Source organism: Ammospiza nelsoni, chromosome 2 (genome assembly GCF_027579445.1).
Source record: "Ammospiza nelsoni isolate bAmmNel1 chromosome 2, bAmmNel1.pri, whole genome shotgun sequence".
Classification (NCBI taxonomy): domain Eukaryota; kingdom Metazoa; phylum Chordata; class Aves; order Passeriformes; family Passerellidae; genus Ammospiza; species Ammospiza nelsoni.
The window spans coordinates 85,223,544-85,242,580 of NC_080634.1; the positions used below are offsets into that span (position 1 = coordinate 85,223,544).

At 41.5% G+C, this 19,037-nt stretch overlaps 1 protein-coding gene across 1 annotated transcript; it reads right to left on the reverse strand.

The window, feature by feature from the left end:
• Positions 1-4,971: 4,971 nt before the first annotated feature.
• Positions 4,972-13,244, reverse strand: ASMT (acetylserotonin O-methyltransferase). The gene is made up of 8 exons (XM_059466441.1): positions 13,171-13,244; positions 11,659-11,833; positions 9,606-9,735; positions 8,854-8,922; positions 8,214-8,332; positions 7,289-7,429; positions 5,966-6,088; positions 4,972-5,556 (listed from the first exon to the last, which is right to left on the reverse strand). The coding sequence occupies exons 1-8, from the start codon at positions 13,240-13,242 to the stop codon at positions 5,345-5,347; spliced, it is 1,041 nt and encodes a 346-aa protein (XP_059322424.1). The 5' UTR covers positions 13,243-13,244; the 3' UTR covers positions 4,972-5,344.
• Between the last annotated feature and the right edge of the window lie 5,793 nt (positions 13,245-19,037).

The window sequence follows — 19,037 nt, forward strand, 5'->3', positions numbered from 1 at the left end:
TAAGGAAATTGAAACTGCTCCCGGTCTGCCTTAATGATATGCTGTCTGGGAGAGAGTCATTATAAGACACTCTGTATTCACAGCCCCTTCCATCTGAAGGGACATAATATACAAATGTTATCAAACTTAGCCATCTGCATGGCAAATGAGGAAAGGGAAGAAAATAGGCGAAAAATCTTGTTCTTTGCATGGTATAACAGAGGGGAGAAAAGGCAATTAAAGTTAGCCCTTTGTTTCTCAAACTTCAAAAACTAAAAGTGGGAAGAAATCCCACCATAGAAGAAACCTTCCACATTTAAAGCAGTCAGACAACAAGCCCTCATGTATGAACCAATATATTTTTAAACCTTCAGGCAGAAACAAGGTCTACTTAGCCAAGCCTCCAAAGGTGAGTGGGGTCTCAATAAATGTTAGGTCCATCCTGAGGGCCAGATCTGCCTTAGTTGTTTGCTGGGGGTTTTTTTTCTCTAGACTTCTATCATGCTTGTTCAAGTTCAAAGTCAGTTTACATTATGATGCTTTATTATGAACTATTTTATTCTCAGAGAAGAATGTCCCTGAGCATTTCAGTCTTAGACATCTATATAAGACTGAGTTATATTTCTTACCTTGGGGACTAAAAATCCACTGATGTATTGCACAATGATTTGAGAATAGTCAAGGTCTTCTGTCAAATTCATCTTTCTGGACTGAGACACAGATTTCCTGGCTCTCTTAATTTAAATAAGCTCCTTTCTACCAGACACAGAGTACAGCATCTGATCCACATAATCTTATTGCTTCTGAGAAACACACTGGTTACAAAACATGTTATTTGGCTTTGATGTGTTCTTCTATCAGGTTCAGCTTTTTCCTTCCATCATCAAGTATAAGGCTAAAGAAGCAGTGAGGATTAAAGCTTGTATAGTCAGTTCATCAGTCAGCAACACACTGGCACCTCAGAAGCACTTGAAAGCTTGTAACAAGCAAAACAGGAATCAGTACAGAAGAATAGCAAGAACCTGAACTCAGCATGATGAACCAGAGTTCATAAACCAAAGCAGAATATTACTTTAGGCTTTTTCAAAAGCATAGATCCTCCACTGAACTGGCTTTTGGTGTGGGAAGGCTTCACAAAAAGAAACAAAATATAGCAAGGGATAGAATGTAATATGAAGAAAACCTAATTGATCTGGCATGCAGCTCAGCCAGACAGGTGTGGGGAACAGCAGCTTGCAAAATATGATCAGTACATTTTCCCTCACCTTTTCTCTATTTCACTAGGCTGGTTCCTCCCCTGCCCACCTTGATTCCTCCATTTCCTGCCTTTGGCCCTTTCTCTAAACATTCCAAGTTTCCCTCAAGTTCCACAGTAATTAACCACAAGCCCACTTTAACTTCCCATGATGTTTTCACTCTGATAATCTCTTTGATAATTTTGTTTCTGCCCTTCTTCTCAGCTGAAAATATTTGGCTGAACTTCTTCATGGCTTTTAGGGCATCCTCCACTAAGGGGCCAGGGAATTCTAATATTTGTCCCTGTGCTTCTCATTGCCTGTTTGCTAGCTTTTGTACCTAGATGTGGTTGATTACTGCTTTTGTCTCTTGCCTTTGTGAGGCTGAAGAGCCCTTAACAATCTGTCTCAAAACTCAGGTACCCTCACATTATAGATTTCTTAATATTCTTAAATTCAAAATGTCATAATATATACAACTGAGAAACAGTATCTGTTTCCCAGCTTTTAATACAACAAGGTCTCCTGTGTTACCAAAATACTAGGCCTAAACATACAAAAGTCAGAGCAAATTCCAAACTCTAGAAAAATGTACAACTCCTCATTCTGGGCAACATAGGCCAGAATCTGTGAAGCTTGTATTTAACAAGACATCATTTTTAATTTTTGCATGTTTTTAATAAGAATTGAGAGGTGAACAGTTTTGTCAAGCCATAGCATCCTTAGTATTCCTATCAGAGCCTGGAACTGCAGTCTTCCTTTTGTACTATAAATGCTGAAAGAAGAAACCAGCAAGGCATAACACAGGCACTGCTTTATTCATCACACAGAAAGTTTATGGGTTTAAGACAGTATTCCATTTCAACAAAGCATTACCTATTTTAAAGGTACAAGACACAGCACTGAACAAAGACTTAATACATATCCTTCTAACAGCATGAGTTCTAAGTAATTCTCAAGCCCCATACTGAGCTGTTGGAAAAAAACCAACAAATTTTATGTGCTTTAAGTCAGCCCCTGACAGCCTGATTGCACCAATATGTAACATAAAGACCTATTTCCTATTTAAAGGGATCTGTTTAACCCTGTAACAATTAAATTACTTTTAGCAAGCCTGGACATGTATGCTGCACCCTTTCAGAAGCTGCATGTTGTGAGAACTCCCAGTTCTGAAAAGGCCACTCTACTGGCAGCCTTTCAGAAGACATTGTGCTCAGGGAGTCAGCGCCTTGGACAGGCCACGTCTGCTCTGAGGGCTTGAGAAGCTCATGTGTTATTAAGGTAATCTGTAATCCAAAAAATATTTGGGAAAGGTAAGCTGCAGGTGGACCAAGGAGTGGAAAGCACTGATCCTGAGCAGGAGCTTTTTGTACATGCAGGAGTCAGTGCTGCCCATGGCAGCTGCCATGCTGCATGCCCAGCATGGCCTCAGGCCTGTCCTGTGCCCCAAACACCCCTCAGCTCAGAGGGCCTCAGGCAGCTCCCACTCCCACACCACCATCACAGCCTTGCCTTTAACAATGCAGCAACAAGCTCTTGTGAGAACAGCCTCTTTCTTGTAAGAAAATTATCACCCAAACAACCCAAAATGAGACGTTTCCTTCCATGGACAGCATCTGTACAACTTACTGGGGGAAAATCCAACAGGGCTCCATGCTGTGCTGGATGGAGCATGGACAGATGTGCCTGGCATCTGAAGAAACATCAGGATTTACTTGCTATCTATCTGCCTCCTCTTTCTCATTAACACAGTTGTTATAAGAAGCCATTTGTTGTAGGCCTTGCTTACTTAGTTCCAGAAAGCAGCCTGCCTTCAGTGTAGAGCATTCTGCATAACCCTGAGAGAGCTTCACTCAAAATGTTGCATTCATTCAAAATGTTGAAGCGACACTAAGCTTAGCTACACTAAGCTAGTCTGCAATAAGGCTTTTTTGAACGGCTAAAGCATTAGAAGGGAGAACACTGTGGAGAATCTTGGGGGGAAACCCCACACATTTATAGAAGCACACAGAGCTCAGGAGAGCCTGTGGACAGGTCCCCAGTGCCTCAAGGGCTCTCTAGAGCAGGTGAGTGGAAGAAGGGAGAGCTGAACCTTGGAGCCAGCAGGGAACCTGGAGTGTGGGTCCCACCGTCCCACAGTGGTTCTACAGCCACAGATCCTGTGGGACAGTTTCCCACCCTTCTGCCCTCCATTTGAAGTCTCCTTTGGCAGGATGTTTCTAGGCAGCATTCAGCCCCCAGACTGTGCCTGATCCTGCTGCAGTGGGGCTGTTTGTCTTTCTAAGCAGGGGTCCCTTACTCTGCACCTCTCCTGCTTTTTTCTTGCTTAGTTACTGTTTCTTTTGTTATATTTGAAGCAGCATTTTCCTAGTGCTCAAGGCTGTGCTTCTTCAATGACCCACAACTATCAGCAAGTTCTGAAAAGCAGCAGCCACCAGCTTCCAGTTAGCACATTAAGATGGCAAATTTCCTGGCTTTTCCTGTCCTCTGCTGTTTCCTGTAACTCCCAAGCCATCAGGCCAAGGCCCTGCTGGAAGTTTCTGTCCTCTCACAGCAGCCTGGGGAGCAGCTGACTTCACTCAGCCAAGTCAAGCATAGCCAGTCTCAGTGTTTCCTGCTGTTCCCTGCCCTGGGCATTCTTCTGCTCTGGGCTGATTCCCTCCAGCTGTGGCCAGCTTTCATTCATTACTCCTAAGCCATACTGGAGCTAGAAAATGTATCTCAGTCAATATGGCAAAAAACTCTGTGAAATGGGGAAAGAACTCTATTGGCAGAGCCATCTGCTTCAAACAGAAAACCTCTCACTGCAGCACCATGAAAGGGCATGAACCTGAGAACAGCTTTCATTATCAAAAATGGGTAACTTGGAAACCTCCACCTTCCTTCCTTTCTTCTGGCATAAGCTTTTTGAAAGCTTTTTAACATATTCAAGAACAAGCAAAAAAAAAAAAAGGACAAGAGACTTTATATATAGCAAGGTGTCATCAGAAATGTCTGTTGGAACACAGAAACTGTAGAACAAACAGGGTTTTAATTTGCCTGCATGTAGCAAAGCACTTATTTCAGGCTCTCTTCACAGTATTTTTCATTTAGAAGAAAAAACAAAACCCTCCCCAAAATCCAACATTCCAATCATGCAAGCTGTCCCAGCATGTCTCTGTAACTGCAATATTAGAGCCTTATGTCTCCTGTGTGTACTGAGGCTACTTTCTCCCTGTCCTTCTCCTATAGTCACATGAGTGAGAGGCTCCTGCAGATGGCTACTGAGTCAACTATATCAAGCTCCTCTAGTATCCAGCTTAATGGGGAAATGCAATTGCTGTTCCAGAAAAAGCTGCAGAGTGATTTTTAGTGCCTTATCCAAATGTTTCTCACTTCAGTAATATATTATTCTGCTTCCAAGAACTGCATGGCTAATGGCAGACTGTGTTTGATCTAATGATTTAAAGAAATGGCAGGAGGCATGCAGTAAGGACAACCCAAGTATATAACAAAATTACTTCACAGCATCATCTTCCTACCTGTCTTGTAATAAGAATCCCTGGGTTTCAACCAGTCACTAAAGTACAATACTTTTTCATAATTTAAATCAAAATCTAAAGAAAATAAAAAATTAATATGTTTTTTCATGCAAAACTCCCCAAGGCTCAGACACGACTTCTCCTGGAACTCTGAAAAGACCATAAGGAGACATAATTTGGTCTGGTTTTATTATATCAATATTTCAGGAATAAAAATGCAGGCACAAAAGCTCAGTACAGGGATTAGTTTTGTTTTGCAGGAAATCAAGTACAAATTCAGCTCTGCTTTTGTCAGATACAGTGTCAAAAATCAGAAAGACTGATACAAGCTGAAGAAAACACACTACACTTTTCTTTTGTGGATTGTTTCTTGTGGAACATGTGCTGAGCTCTTTCTTTTTCTCACAGATCCAAAGGCAAGCCAAGCCAGGCTTCCAGATTTGTAACACATGCATGTTGAAGATCTGTTATTAGTGAGTCTTTTGACAATGTAGCAGCTTACAAAAAGTTGGCTGCCTTAACTAAAAGCTAGGCTGATCATTGCCCACTAAGAAGAATAGCATATTTCTCAACCTCTTCTGTTTTGTTACATACATAAAACACATACTACTATTTCCTTCCTAAAACAGCATCATAGAGTTTTCCAGTCCTCTTTACTTGAATCACTCCAAAGCCAGCTGCCTCCAGGAGCTTGCTGTACTCTGCTGCTGTTCTCTCTTTCCCTTCTGTCTGCACCAACATATTCATGGAATACAGCTGGGTTTCTATAGGCCCACTTTTATCTTCATTCAGAAGGGATTCAACCAGGAGCACTCCCCCACCTGGTGGAGAGTAGAGAAAGAAAACACAAGCTGAGCAATGAAAAGGTGAGCTATTTTTGAGCTGTTACAAGGACAGATCCTAACCTTACTTTCAGGAAGAGGCAGTCTCTACATTAAGTCACATTTCAGCATCACAGAAGACAATGAAAGAGCCAAAGCATCAGAGGATATCCTTGCTCAGCTATGTTGGTACTGACATCCTAGAGCTGAAGGAGGTGCTATGGCTGGGCTGGAAATTTCCCATTTTCCCCAGCTGAAATTAACAGGACCTTACTAATTTTGTTTTGTAGGCAGTGCTTTTGAAACTCTGAGGCTTCATTGTGATGCTTAATGGGATTTTTTGCTGTGCTGTATACACCTATCTAAACAATAGTAAGAGTCCCTCTGCTCTTCAAGAATTCACACCTACCAGGTTTGCAAGCTTTGTAGACTTTTGCCAGCAGTTGTTTGCATTTGTCATCATCCCAATCATGCAGTATCTTGGATAAAATATACAGTTCAGCTTCAGGTATTGAATCATTAAAGAAGTCTCCTGTGAAGCAAGAATACATGCATTATACAAATCCCCACAACACTGAGAGCTGAGTTATGCAAATATTTTCAGTTCTGTTCAATTCCAGGCTTGCAATGACCTTTAGACATATCAGATGGCAATGGAGGTACCAGGTCAAAGTCCTCTGCTGCACTGCATAGGGAATTTTGCTCTTGATCAGTCTCAAGAAGATCTGAAACATTTAAAGGCAATAACTCATCCTGAAACAGACTGATGTACAGGAAAGAATTTGAGTTTTGGCTTTCTCCAATGACAGAAATTCAAATTCATACTGCACTAAGGACATAGGTTCACACAGTTCCTGTCATGAGAAAGAAGGAAAGAATATTGCCTTCTCTAAGAAAGTTTTCAAAGATCTTCTGTAATCACAGAATTACTCCATAAATCCGTAGGTAAAAATACACATCTCTCACCTCCATCACTAGCTTGTTATTCCTTTTGTTCAGCACCTGCTGTACTGCATTCAGATTTTTTTCTCAGCACTTTACTTTGTCGTTTCTTCTCCCATTTTGTTGCATCTTTGTTTTTATACACTCCCTTCCCTCCTCAAGTCTCCTTTTCTCTCTCTCAGATCTGAGCAATTTTAAGCACTTCCAGCACTTTGAAGACTTTTGTAAACAATAAAAATGAGATCTCCCTATATTAATTTTCCTCATACATTGTACAAAGACTATGCAGGATCAGTGGTCTGGGCAAGAGGAATAAGAGCTAGCTCACCCACTTTTATGTTCCAAAATATCTTAGGACTTGAAGATCAATCAGCTGTGACCAGAGAAGGAAAAACCCATGTTCAGAGCAGACCTGGCGTCCCTCACATCTGCCAGGAGGTTTGCACAGGAGAAAAGGGGAGTGTTAGGAAAATTTATAGCAAAGCATAGCAGATTTCAAAATTGCATGATGCTTTTTCTTTTTTTTTTTTTTTTGCTAATGTACCATTGTTCTTAAGAAATGAAATAGCTCTCTTCAGGAATTACTGTTGCTGAATAACTGACTTGTGTCTCTGACAGCTGCTGGAGGACAGCTGGAACAGCTGCAGAGGTGGGTTGGGGAGGCTGCAGCCTGAGACCCTGTCCCCATAAGGGGCAGCTGGAGACCTGAGCCTCCAGTATGACACCTCTGAGCAGAGCCAGAGCTCTGGAGCCACAGCTGTGACAACTCCACACCGCTGTCCCCACCTACCTTCATGGAAAGTGATCTGATGCTCCTCAGGGGAAACAAACTGTTCTTTGGCCACCTGCACAACTTTGGGCAGGTCATAAATTGTGACAGTAGAATTTGGATACAAAGAAACACACTCTTGGGCCAAAGCTCCTCCACCTCCTTTGGGGACAGGAAAAGAAGGTCAGTACTGACACAAACCCAACCTGTTCAGTGACATCCCCATGAAAGTATACAGGCAATGGTACATTCAGCCTCATGGAAGCTGGCAATGTATATTTGACCCCTTGAGACACTTCTTCCCATGTGCTGCTGGGAGGGAAGAGGAGGGGCAGGAGAAGTCACTGTCTCCATGTGCTCTGCAGGAAGGCCTGGGGGCAGCGGCACCCAGGCATGTGGGGTCAGCCCCTGCCCTTACCACTCCTACACTCCCTCCTTGCCAGACCAGCTGCAGGTGTTGGAAGGTGAAAAGTGAAAAACAGTCACTAAGCCAGGCTCTGGGGAAGAAGTGAGGGAGGCCAGGAGGGAGCCTGCCTTGTCCTGTGAAACCTGGCAGCACTAAGCAGTGCTGGGACAGCAGGGTGCTGCAGGATAAGAGGCTGTAGGCAGTATCTCAACAACAGTGACTGTAAAGGAAGAAGGAGAGAGTCTGGCACTGGAAGAATGCATCAAACAAGGCATGAAAAATGCTAAAGCTGCCACATCCACGAGGGGATGAGTGACTGCTTACATAAATCAGACTGTAAAGAAAAACATTCAGCTTTCTAATGCTCTCATCACTTTCACGTTTCTGTTTTTAACCAACCAAAACAGTAAAATTCTCCTTATATTGTTATGTCCTACTTTCCACTGTTTTGCCCATCATATAACATAGGAGTTGTTTTCCTCTGCAGAGCTTATAAAAGACAGTTCAGATGCTTGTTAAAGAAGATCTCCTGACACTCACCTCCCAGGTCATAGATCTGCCTGAAAGGGGAAAGGTCAAATGCAGCAAGGACATCTCTGCCACATATACTCCATATTGAGTTCTGGCCAGCCATGAATTTTAGCATTTCTTCATCTGATCTAGCAAGGCAAACAGAGACAGCACAGAGAGAGGGTTCCTTACCACATCCTCAGAGATTCCTATCATATAACTGCTGCTACATGTTTTAGCTTAAACAAAAATCTCTGGCTTTATTGACACAGAATATGTCCTCTTTGCATATAAACCTACCTTGAATATACTGTATCAGGAGTGTACAGCTATGAATTCATGCATTTAAATAGGGAATTAAGACTCGTGAAATCCAACAGTGTATTATGCTGCTCATTCTCAGAATTTCCAAGGGACTTCTTTTTCCTTCAACTATCATTGCCTCTGTCAGAGATCTGTGATGTTTTTCAGGTTAGAAAATTACATACTTCTATTCAAAATATCAGACAGCATCGCAGTAATTGATATTGTTGAGAAGTAAAAACATTGCATGATGCTGATGAGAGGAATTCTCACCTTATCATATTTAATTGTCCTGAGTCATAGTTAAAAACATTAGTTTTATCCACAACAAGAAGAATAAAACTTCTGTAAATATTTTAATGGTTACCTGTACATTGCTCCAAAAGGGTCTTTAGATGAAACACCAAAAGCTCTTTCATATTGGTTTCTTCCTTCTCTAAAATAGTAATTGAAAAAGCCTATGAGAGTGCTGATATATTTCTCAACCTCTCACAAGAATGACTGGTTCTTTTCAAGATCAGGGTGGGATGGCACTTTGAGCAATCTGATGTAGTGAGTGGTAGGAAGGTTGGAACTAGATGATCTTTAGAGCCTCTTCCAACCCAAACCATTCCAGGATTCTGTCATTTACGGGAGCACATCTGAGGTAAAGGTACAAGACTGATACAATCATCACCGTCATCTACACCATGTTTGGTCATCATGTTTGACATGGACTGGAACAAGTGAGACTCCAGACCCATACTTAACTGCCCCTATAAACCTTTGCAACAGAAGGACCCTTAGCCACCACTACTCATTATTTACTTTGTTGATGCCACATCCAGTAAGATCCACTGTAATGATAAAGTGCTTTACTGAAGGTGACACATAAAGAAATCTGATTTCTAGATCATCTCTACAATGACAGGGAAAAGGAAAACAAGAACATACACAAATGGAAAACAAGGAGGGGGGGGAAAGCACACATATGGCCACGTTAACAGCTGAATTATCTGTTGCTTTTAATTTCTGAGAATGAGTCAGCATCTTTACTGAGCTCTTCCCCAGAAACACAACACTCAGAGCTTTGACACAGATGCTGCAAAGCACCAGACAGCACACAGCACTCCTCCTTACCTCACAGCATCAGCCAGGTACTGCCAGCACAAGTAGACTGTGTTGGAATAATACATCATAATGTGATACTGAGACTTTGGACTTGATTTTGTGAGGTAGACATTGGAAATTTCTGTGTTTCTGTAGAGGGCTAAAGCATAAAATAAATATATTTACTAACATATATGATATATCACCTTGCCAAGTCTGTTGTACAGCTTGGTGTTTATCACCAGAAGATGTCTATACAGCCAAAAACACAGCCACATTACTTCTACAACCAAAGCCTTCCACTGCAATGAGCAGTGGGTGAGAGCTGCTGAAATCTGTGTTGCCTCATTCCATCTAGGTAAACACCATCTCCCTATGCTTAACTCCAGCCCCAACTATTTCTTTCAAGAAAAGCAAAAAAAATGCCTTTTAAGAGATGTCATTTATGTTGGGGAGGATGAAACAAGAAAGCCTTATAAATATGACTGCCTGGCAAAAGATTTTGAGAATATAGAAACTATAAGTGAGATTGAAATGAAAGCAACCTTTGAGATCCCTTAGTTGCTGAACAATGGGAAAACAATGATGTGACCAGCTGAATGTAATCTCCCCTGGAGGAAACAATTCCCTCTGCAAGCAGGCAGGCCTAAGTGTCAGAGCAGACCCTGCAGCTTGGCAGATGGGGCCCAAAGAGTAAGATTTAGGGTTTAAAATGTAAACATAGTATGGTAATATAGTGATTCTTATAGGTTGTATGGAAATGTTATAGGATATGCATGCTGTAGTAGATTGGTTAATGAGAATCTGAATATTCAACACAGAAGATGATTTATTGTATTGTAACGGGAACTTCGCGCTCTTTTCACTCTCTGTCTCGCTCTATCTTTCTGCACTCTTCTTCACGCCCTTTTCTCTCTTTGTCTCTTTGTCTTCTCCTCTGCACTTCTTCACCCCCTCCTTTCTACATACTCTCCACTCTTAAACCTTTGTCTTTAACTCTCTTACACTTTGGGCCTCTCTTCTCTCGGGCCTGCTCCGAGCTGCGGCTGGCAGCTCCCAGCAGGGCCCTGCACCCACGCCCTTTGCAATAAACTGCAAGTTACACGACTTGGCTTCAAAGAGATCTCATCTCCGTCCGTCCCAACCGTGCGACCCCCCTGCAGCTCTTACAATTTACATACAGGCTTCTCCTCTCAGAGGAAGCTTTCAGTGTGCTCTAAGTGAGAACTCTTTGCAGACAAGTCTTCTTTCTGATCAACAAGGTCAGCAGGTGGGGAGAAAGTCCCCAAAACAGTAGGCCAGCCACACATACACTCCCTCAGTTCACTAGGACAGGACCTTCTGCAAACAGAAGAATGCCTAAAGGACTCCCAGAAATCTCCCCACTCCCTCCAATGCATCTGCTGTGGCATCACTCACCCACAGGACTTGCATACCAAAGGAATATAAAAGATAGATCCTGCTCTCCCCAAACCCTTTTGGCAACAACCATAATCCCTAAAGCAGAGTATACCAACACAAGGCAGGGCAAGGGACACAATTTGTGAGACTCTAGCTGGTCCTGACCAGCTGTCTGATGGCTACAGATCCTTTCTGTCCAAGTGCATTCCATGTTTCTGACATAAGGAAAAACTTTTATCACCTCTCAGTTCTGATCAACAAAATAGTTCACATAATGGTAAAAACCCTAAGAAGAACAAAACCTGTTTTAAATCATGCTGTTACCATCCACCCTGGCATTTTGTTTTAAGTTTAAAATCCTGTCCATACCACAGAGATTTCTTGAGACAAGCTCCACAGAGCTTTTGGAGTTATCCTAAATATCTTCTCCAAAGTCACATGTACAAAGACATTTAGGAATATAGAGCCCTGTGCCTGTGTTTCATTTTATACTTGTGATCATGCTGACATTTGCCTCCTCTTCCAGCTGAAGAGTAAATCCTAAGAGTGATTCTCTCCTTCTTCCAGCTACATTAACTGACTTAACATTTGGTATCACCTTTGCCCACACATCTTACCTCACTTTCAAAACCATCAGAGGTTTAAATCTTGCAATTTATTTCCATTCCTCTGCCTTTATTACCTCCTTCTTGTGTCATCTCTACTGCCAAGAGCTTCAATCCCACACAGGCATCCAGCAGTCTTCTCATCCCCATGGTGCTGGCACCCAGACCTGCAGCAATGGCATCTGAAGACAGAGGCTGTCCTGACTCCAGAAGAAGATCAAACACCCCCAGCTCACAGGCAGTGAACATAACCTGGGAGTAGGGAAAGATGGGAGTGAGGGATTAGGTGAAAGCACAAAGCCTACTGCATTTCACAAGCTGCTTAAGCAGGGAAAATATAAATTTAATAATATTTATTTCAGATAAACTTGTATTTCATATAAACAAGTCCAATTATTAAATTGTAATTTATCTGAGCACCGATATTAACATACTATGCATGTAATGCACTCATTAGTCTTATTCTTTTTTCTGTTCCAGTGAAGCCAGCCAATGCTTTTTGGCTTCCAAAAGTCCACATTTAGAGACCAGATTTTGTGTGTAAATGTCCTTGCCTCTTTCTTAGTTTAGAAACAGATTCTCACAATCTCCTAGAAAGAACAAAGGCAAGTCTGGGTGGGTGTCTGTTTATGTTTCTGTTCTTTAACTAGGATCTAGCACATGCTTCAGTGAACCCTGGAGACTCTCTCATGGCTTGCAATAGGGTGAATATCCCATTCTATGTACCTTGCTTTCAGGCACTGATGAGAAGGACTACAGTGATCTTCCAAAAGCAGGGAGGTTCCTCTCATCCAGAAGAACAGTTTCATTTAACTGCACAAAACTGTCCAGTCTTTCCCTAGAGTTGTTTAATTTCTCCAGCAACATTCATCAACCTTCGGACAAACACAGCTAACCATACATTAAAAAAAAAAGAACCAACCATCTTTCTTTAGCTATACACAGTCAATTTTACAAGTATGAGCCTATTACTCTGGTCACATAAACACTCCTGAAACAGTAACAAAGACATCAATTTAACAGACTGCCTGTATCTAAAATGATTTGAGCTACAGTTATTCCTGCACAATGAAGCTCCTTTTACCCTAAGAACATGGCTTAACATGGCCAAAGTTGAAATTGTTTCTCTAAAACATAGTACTAACAGTGTTAATTTGGAAAGCACTGGGCCCCTCTTTTTCTCACAACGGGATTTTTCATTATCTGTTTTTCCTCTCTTTATTGTCAGCTGTGCCTTTCAGGAGCTTAAGGTGCAGCGGTTTTTGCACAACCAAAGAGCATTCCTTCCGTTACCATGTTGGCCAGGGGATCAGCAAGGGACAATAGGAAAGTTAAGTAGTAAATGAGGAAAAAATCATCCACTGCACTGGATATTATAATTTTATGCCCATGTGCTTAAGCAAATAACATCAGGAAACAATAAGAAGAGTAGAATTACTTAATTTTGCCTTTGGGCCTTAAAAATATCTTTGGAAAAAACAGTCATTATAGCAGTGCTTTCACCTCTTCCAAAGACTTACATTCAGGATCTAAAGAGAAATCCCTAATATTTCTTTCTGCATACTCTTTCTAAGAGTTATATTTCTTACCTTTGAGATTAAAAATCCATTGCTGTATTGCACGATGATTTGAGGATAGTCAAGGTCTTCTGTGGAACCCATCTTCCTTCTGGACTGAGACAGAGATTTCCTGGCTCTCTTAATTTAAATAAGCTTCTTTTAACCAAACACAAAGCACACCAGCTGATCCACATAATCTTATTGCTTCTGAGAAATACACTGGTTACAAAACATGTTAGCTGAATTATTTGGCTTTGATGGGTCTTTCTACCTGGTTCAGCTGTTTCTTTGGATCTTCCATCACCAAGTATAAGGCACTGTGGATTAAAGCTTGTATTGTCAGCTCATCAGTCAGCAACACAGTGGTACCTCAGAAGCCTTGAAAGCTTGTAACAAGCAAAACAGGAATCAGTACAGAAGAATACCAAGAACCTGAACTCAGTGCAATGCACCAGCATTCATAAACCAAAGCAGAATCTTACTTGAGACTTGAAACTTGCTGTGGGGACAGTCTGGGGGACCCTGGGCTGGCAGTAGTGTATCCCTCATCCCTAAGTGCAGAAGCAGCAAGTCCAAAGAGAAGCTGTAAGAATCTGTTGCTGTTTTCTTACTGTGATCAGTTTGCTCTGAAGATGATCACTCAGATGAAGCCTACAAGGATGTAATCTACATTTTTTACTTTTCTGTATTTTGCAGGTCCTCCCAGTCAGCCTGATACCAGCTTAGAAAGGAATACTTGGAGCACTTCACTAGGAGTGTCCTACTTGCACTTTGCCAAGTTTTGACAGATCAGGGTGCTGAGGCGTGACAACATGTTTTCATTTTCCAGCTGGTTACTACAGTTTTCCTCCCCTTCTCTGCAAAAAAAATAATGGGCAGCAGAAGGCCCTTGGGAAGAAACAATGAAATGACTGCAAAGTGCAAGATGGGGCATGGATTTCAACTTCACACAGGACATACCTCATAGGTTTTCATCAGAAAATTAAACCCCTGGATTACTTTCCTGAAATCTTGTTGCCCCATTTCTCTGTCTCTGTCTGACATCTTGCCCATCTCACCTCCGGGAAGATGCGGCAACATTCAGGTGAGGAAGATCCTTTCCATCAAGGAAAAGACTCAGATTTTATATCACACATTTAGTGACCCTTCAGGAAACAATGTTAAATTAAACCTTATTTAGGTAGTACACTGAAGGCAAAATGTGACAAACCAACATTTTTTCAGTGGCAGCTTTCTCCATGCTTCAGATTCCACTGTATAATTCTCTGCATCTGTACTTTCTAACTAAATTGTACATAATTGCACATCACCAGCCAAAGGTAACTATTGTTATCCAAAAAAAAAAAAAAGTTGTATGAAAATAAAAAAAGAAATTCTCTTCTAAAGGCCAATTCTACGTGCTTCTGAGAAACTGGTGCAATTTCATGCAAGATTAAGGATTTCCCACTCCTGGGAACATAACAGCTATTCAGCCCCATAAATGCACTTCACTTAAGGCAAAGTTATATGGTACGTGAGTCTCCACTAATAAAATGACCACACATTGATTAAATACACTTGAAGTTCTTTTTCAATTATAACTAAATCTGTCTGTTGAGGATACCAGTTGTAATCATCTAATGGGATTACCACTAGTAGTGAGATGTAGCGGAGGAGGCTTGCAGATAACCCACACCAGATTGAAAAAAGCCACATGCAGAAGCTGTTTCCAAGTAAATTGTTAGTGAGGCTTAGAGTTTAAGCTCCTTTTAAGCTAGAAATGCATTCATGAAGATGAAATTGCAATGGCTTGCTTTCTATGAAAACCCTATCAAGATTTCTCTCATAGGGCTTAGACCACATGCAGGCTAAAGCCCTTATTTTACCACCACAGCTCTATTTCAGTGATGCATTTTTCTTTGCCTAAATGACTCACTAGAGTCAAATGCTACACAAAAACCAATTATGTCATTTTTGCATAACATTTGAAAGTAAGAAATTATCTATGAACAAAGGAGATTTAGTTAAATGAATGTGCCTGCCAGTGAGAAATCTTCTCACACAAAACCTTCCTTATAAGCAAAAACTAAAAATCCCAGGGATGTGACCACGATGAGTTTCGATAATTCCAGTAGGGAGCAACTCTGCCTTGCTATCATGACCAAGTCTCTAAGTATACCCAGTTTATAACACATGCCCTGGAAGGGCCCTGAGGTATTATTTTGTGGTCTTTTTTAAGCAATCCTAAAAAAACAAGATACTTAATATCATACTTTTTCTTTGAAATAGAATATCAAGTTTAAAATGCTCTTTTCTTCTTTGTAGCTTCTAATTATTCTCATATTTCACAACAGACGCATTTTCCTAGTAACATAACTATTATTTCCATCACTTTTGACACACACCAATTTTAGTTTTTTCCTATTTTCATCACATATACTAATAGCAAATATTTGGAGTGGGCACAAAAACCTGTATCTCCAGCTCATTTTCTAAGCAAACCCTCCCTTCTCTTTAAATTTACTTACAGTAAAATCTCTCAGAATATCTTTTAAAGTGCATCTCAGGCAATCCAAAGTTGTTCTTGGTTTAACTTGTGGACTGCAGATAATCTCTCAACATATAATTCAACTACGTAATACTTGAGATTTCTATCAGTGGAAAGTCCCAGCAGATTAGAGTCATAGTCTTTGTGAGGATAGCCAGCTACACCAGCCTCAAGGGGTGGATGCAGAAACTTTAGAGAGAGAGACAGATGCAAACGGAAAACCAAGATAGATAGCAGCTGAGGCAGGCTCAGAATTTGCTTGTGTTATGCCACAAAGAACACAAAGGAAAACCATGGGTACACAACTGCCTTAAACAGGCCATTTCAGAGGCTTGGCTTTGTTGGACACGGCAGGAACACCTTCCTGCCCAAGGGAGGTGGTGAATAAATTCCTCATTTTGCCTTGCTTGTGCATGCAGCTTTGGCTTTACCTTTATATTGTGTTTATCTCAATCCATGAGTTTTTTCACTTTTACCCTCACAATTCCCTATCCCATCCCTAGGGGTGTGTAAACACCTGCATGGAGCCAGCTGCTATAAATCACAGCAGCAAGACATGCAATGAACAGAAAAGATTTTTTTCCAACTCTTCCCTTTTACAGGGAAGGTAGAAAGTAACAGACACCACTAGGCAATTCCTCAGAGTGTTGACATGTCTGGGATCATGTGCAGAATTGCAGGGAAAATCTAAGTGAAGGTGATCAGTTCTTGTTCGGACACTTTGCTGGCAGTGCCTGGGAGTGACATCCCTTCATATTGTCCTACAAATAGTCCAATATCATGGACAGCACACCTGAACATCCCATGCAGAGCAGGTAGAGCTCACCTGGCAGGTGCCACAGTGCAAATGCAGTTAGATTAGTTATCAATTAGAGAGTAATTCCAATCAGCCTTAGCCCTTCAAAAATTTTATAATATATGCTATGGCAAAGCATTAGCCTGAGCTAATCAATGAATTTAATTTTTTTGTCAGGCAGCAGGAGATTCAGGAGTTGCAGCATGTGACAGGGTACCAGACCAAATTGATTTTCTGTGCTGCCACTAAAGAAGAAAGGATGGTGGTGCACATCCCTTCAAGAGCCCAGTATTAGATTAATATAGGACACTTGATTCATTCTGTGCATTCATTCGGTTCTGAAGAATCAACGGCAACTAGATTGCTGCTTTATACAAACACTAGAGACAACTGCAAATTTACTGCAAAGCAGCAGAAGATACTTTCTGCAAATAATATGCTCATTAGACTTGGGAAAGGCCAGATCAACAGCATGTAATGTAAGCTTACTAAAATGTGTGTTGTATTCAGAATAGCCAAACCTCAGAAGCAGGATATCAGAGCAAGACACTGGCAATGCATAATAAACACAAGTTTGATCTGTATTGTAATACAAGACATCAGTGGCCAAATTTTCCCACAAATTTATAAATTAAGATATTTGCCAAACTAGTTGGTTTAATTGCTGTCTTATATAGAATGTAAAATGTCTAGCTCTGCTATCAAACCTGAGTGGCCACAATAGTCTGTTATATATTCCTATACAAGAACTGACCTAAAGCTGACATTGGTGCCAAATTCAGGTAGTCCTGATCACCAGTTGACTCTCACTAGTTTGTCTTTATAGCTTGTGGCACTGATAGAATCTTGTGTTCACAATTTTGGGAGCAACTGCAAAAATTCCCCTTTTCTCTGTCAGCCTTAAAGACGATGCTTCCAGTTAACATATTTTTATACACATACCTAATTATGCCTATGTCTTTGTTTTAGGACACTGAATAGATTACTCTGCAAAGGTAGAGCCAATTAGAAACAGGATTTGGATATGGTTACAGCTTTGGTAATAATTTTTACTAATATAAATTACTGCTGCGAATTTGACTCACACATTATCAGAATTTCTTTACCACATCAGGTAGTAATCAGATGGAAAATATCACACTAATCATATTGAAGGGCTTTGGCCTTGCTGTTGTACCAAAGCTGTCGTTTGACTAAGCTGCTTCCCAAGCCACCTAGTGCAGGCTGAGGCTAGGAGATAAAAAGAAAATTGCAGGTCAAAGGGCTGGTATGTGCAGAGGCTCATCAGCCCTCAGACAGATACAAGAGGAGACATTTCTTAAGGATAAATCAGGACTATGCAGCAACACTGTTCATAGCAACAAGAACTTAGATTTCTTACCCCTTTGAGACTCCTGTTCTTCTTTGTTTCACAAGGGCCGCAGAAAAAACATTCCTGGTTGCCACTGCCAACAGCTGTGACAAGTCAGCAGCACATGCAGAGAACACATGCACCAGATCCTGCCCAGAAAAGAGAGCTCAAGAGCTTTGGCCCACGAACTTCCCACCCTCTTCAGCTCAGACCTTGCTGAAAGCAGTCTGTGATTAGCAGGGTTCACACCTCCAACAGGAAGAGGTCACATGCTCCTTGTATCACTAGATGATCAGTACACTTTAAAACTATGCATCCTCAAGAGCAAATAGGGTTCCCACTTGATCCTGTCCTTCTGGCAAGGACATAGAGGAGACATTGTGGTGTCAGATGTGAAATCTCTCCTGAAGCCATGTGCAACAATTGAGGTTCATTCTCATAACCAAGAAAACTCTCCTCCCACTTCATCATGTGAGTTAAGAATGATCAAGAACGACAGCAGAACACTGGAATGAACACTGGGCATTTCTTGGGACTCAGTACATGAAATAGGGCTCGGAGGTCTCTTTCCCTGATGCCTAGACTTTCCAGCAGGCATGAACACAGGGCTGTAGCATGAAGTTGCCCAAACCATGGTTCAACAGGATTTACACCCTGTATTTATACAACACCAATCATGCTAAATGTGGAAATTTTTTCACTAGTGAAGGAAATAACCTACCAGTTAAGAGTGAACCTGACCTTTCCTCAGCAACAAAGCATGCTGATTTTAAACTAAGCTTGAATTGACAGATATGGCTGCTTGACACAAGGCAAGAAGCTGGGTCAGCTCTTGGCAAGGGAAGATTTTGGAATGACACAGAAGAAACAATGCCCTCCCTTGACCAGATGGCAACACAGTAAGTGATGTGCCCCAGGACACAGCTGGCCCTCCTGGCTACACTGAAACCCATGTTCAATCTGCCATCCACCACAACCCCCAGTCCCTTTCTGCAGGGCTGCTCTCTGTTGTCTTGTTCCCCAGTGTGTGTGTATCCCCAGAGCTGCCCCATTCCAGGTGTGGATCCAGCATTTGCCCCTCATATGGCTGGTGACTGCCCAGCCCTCTGATGTGTCTATGCCTCTCTGCCTTTGAGGGACACAACAGCTCCTCACAATTTAGTGTTGTCAATGTCTTACCGTTTCTGTCCACAGCTAGTACCTACAAAGATTTCAGCAGCATG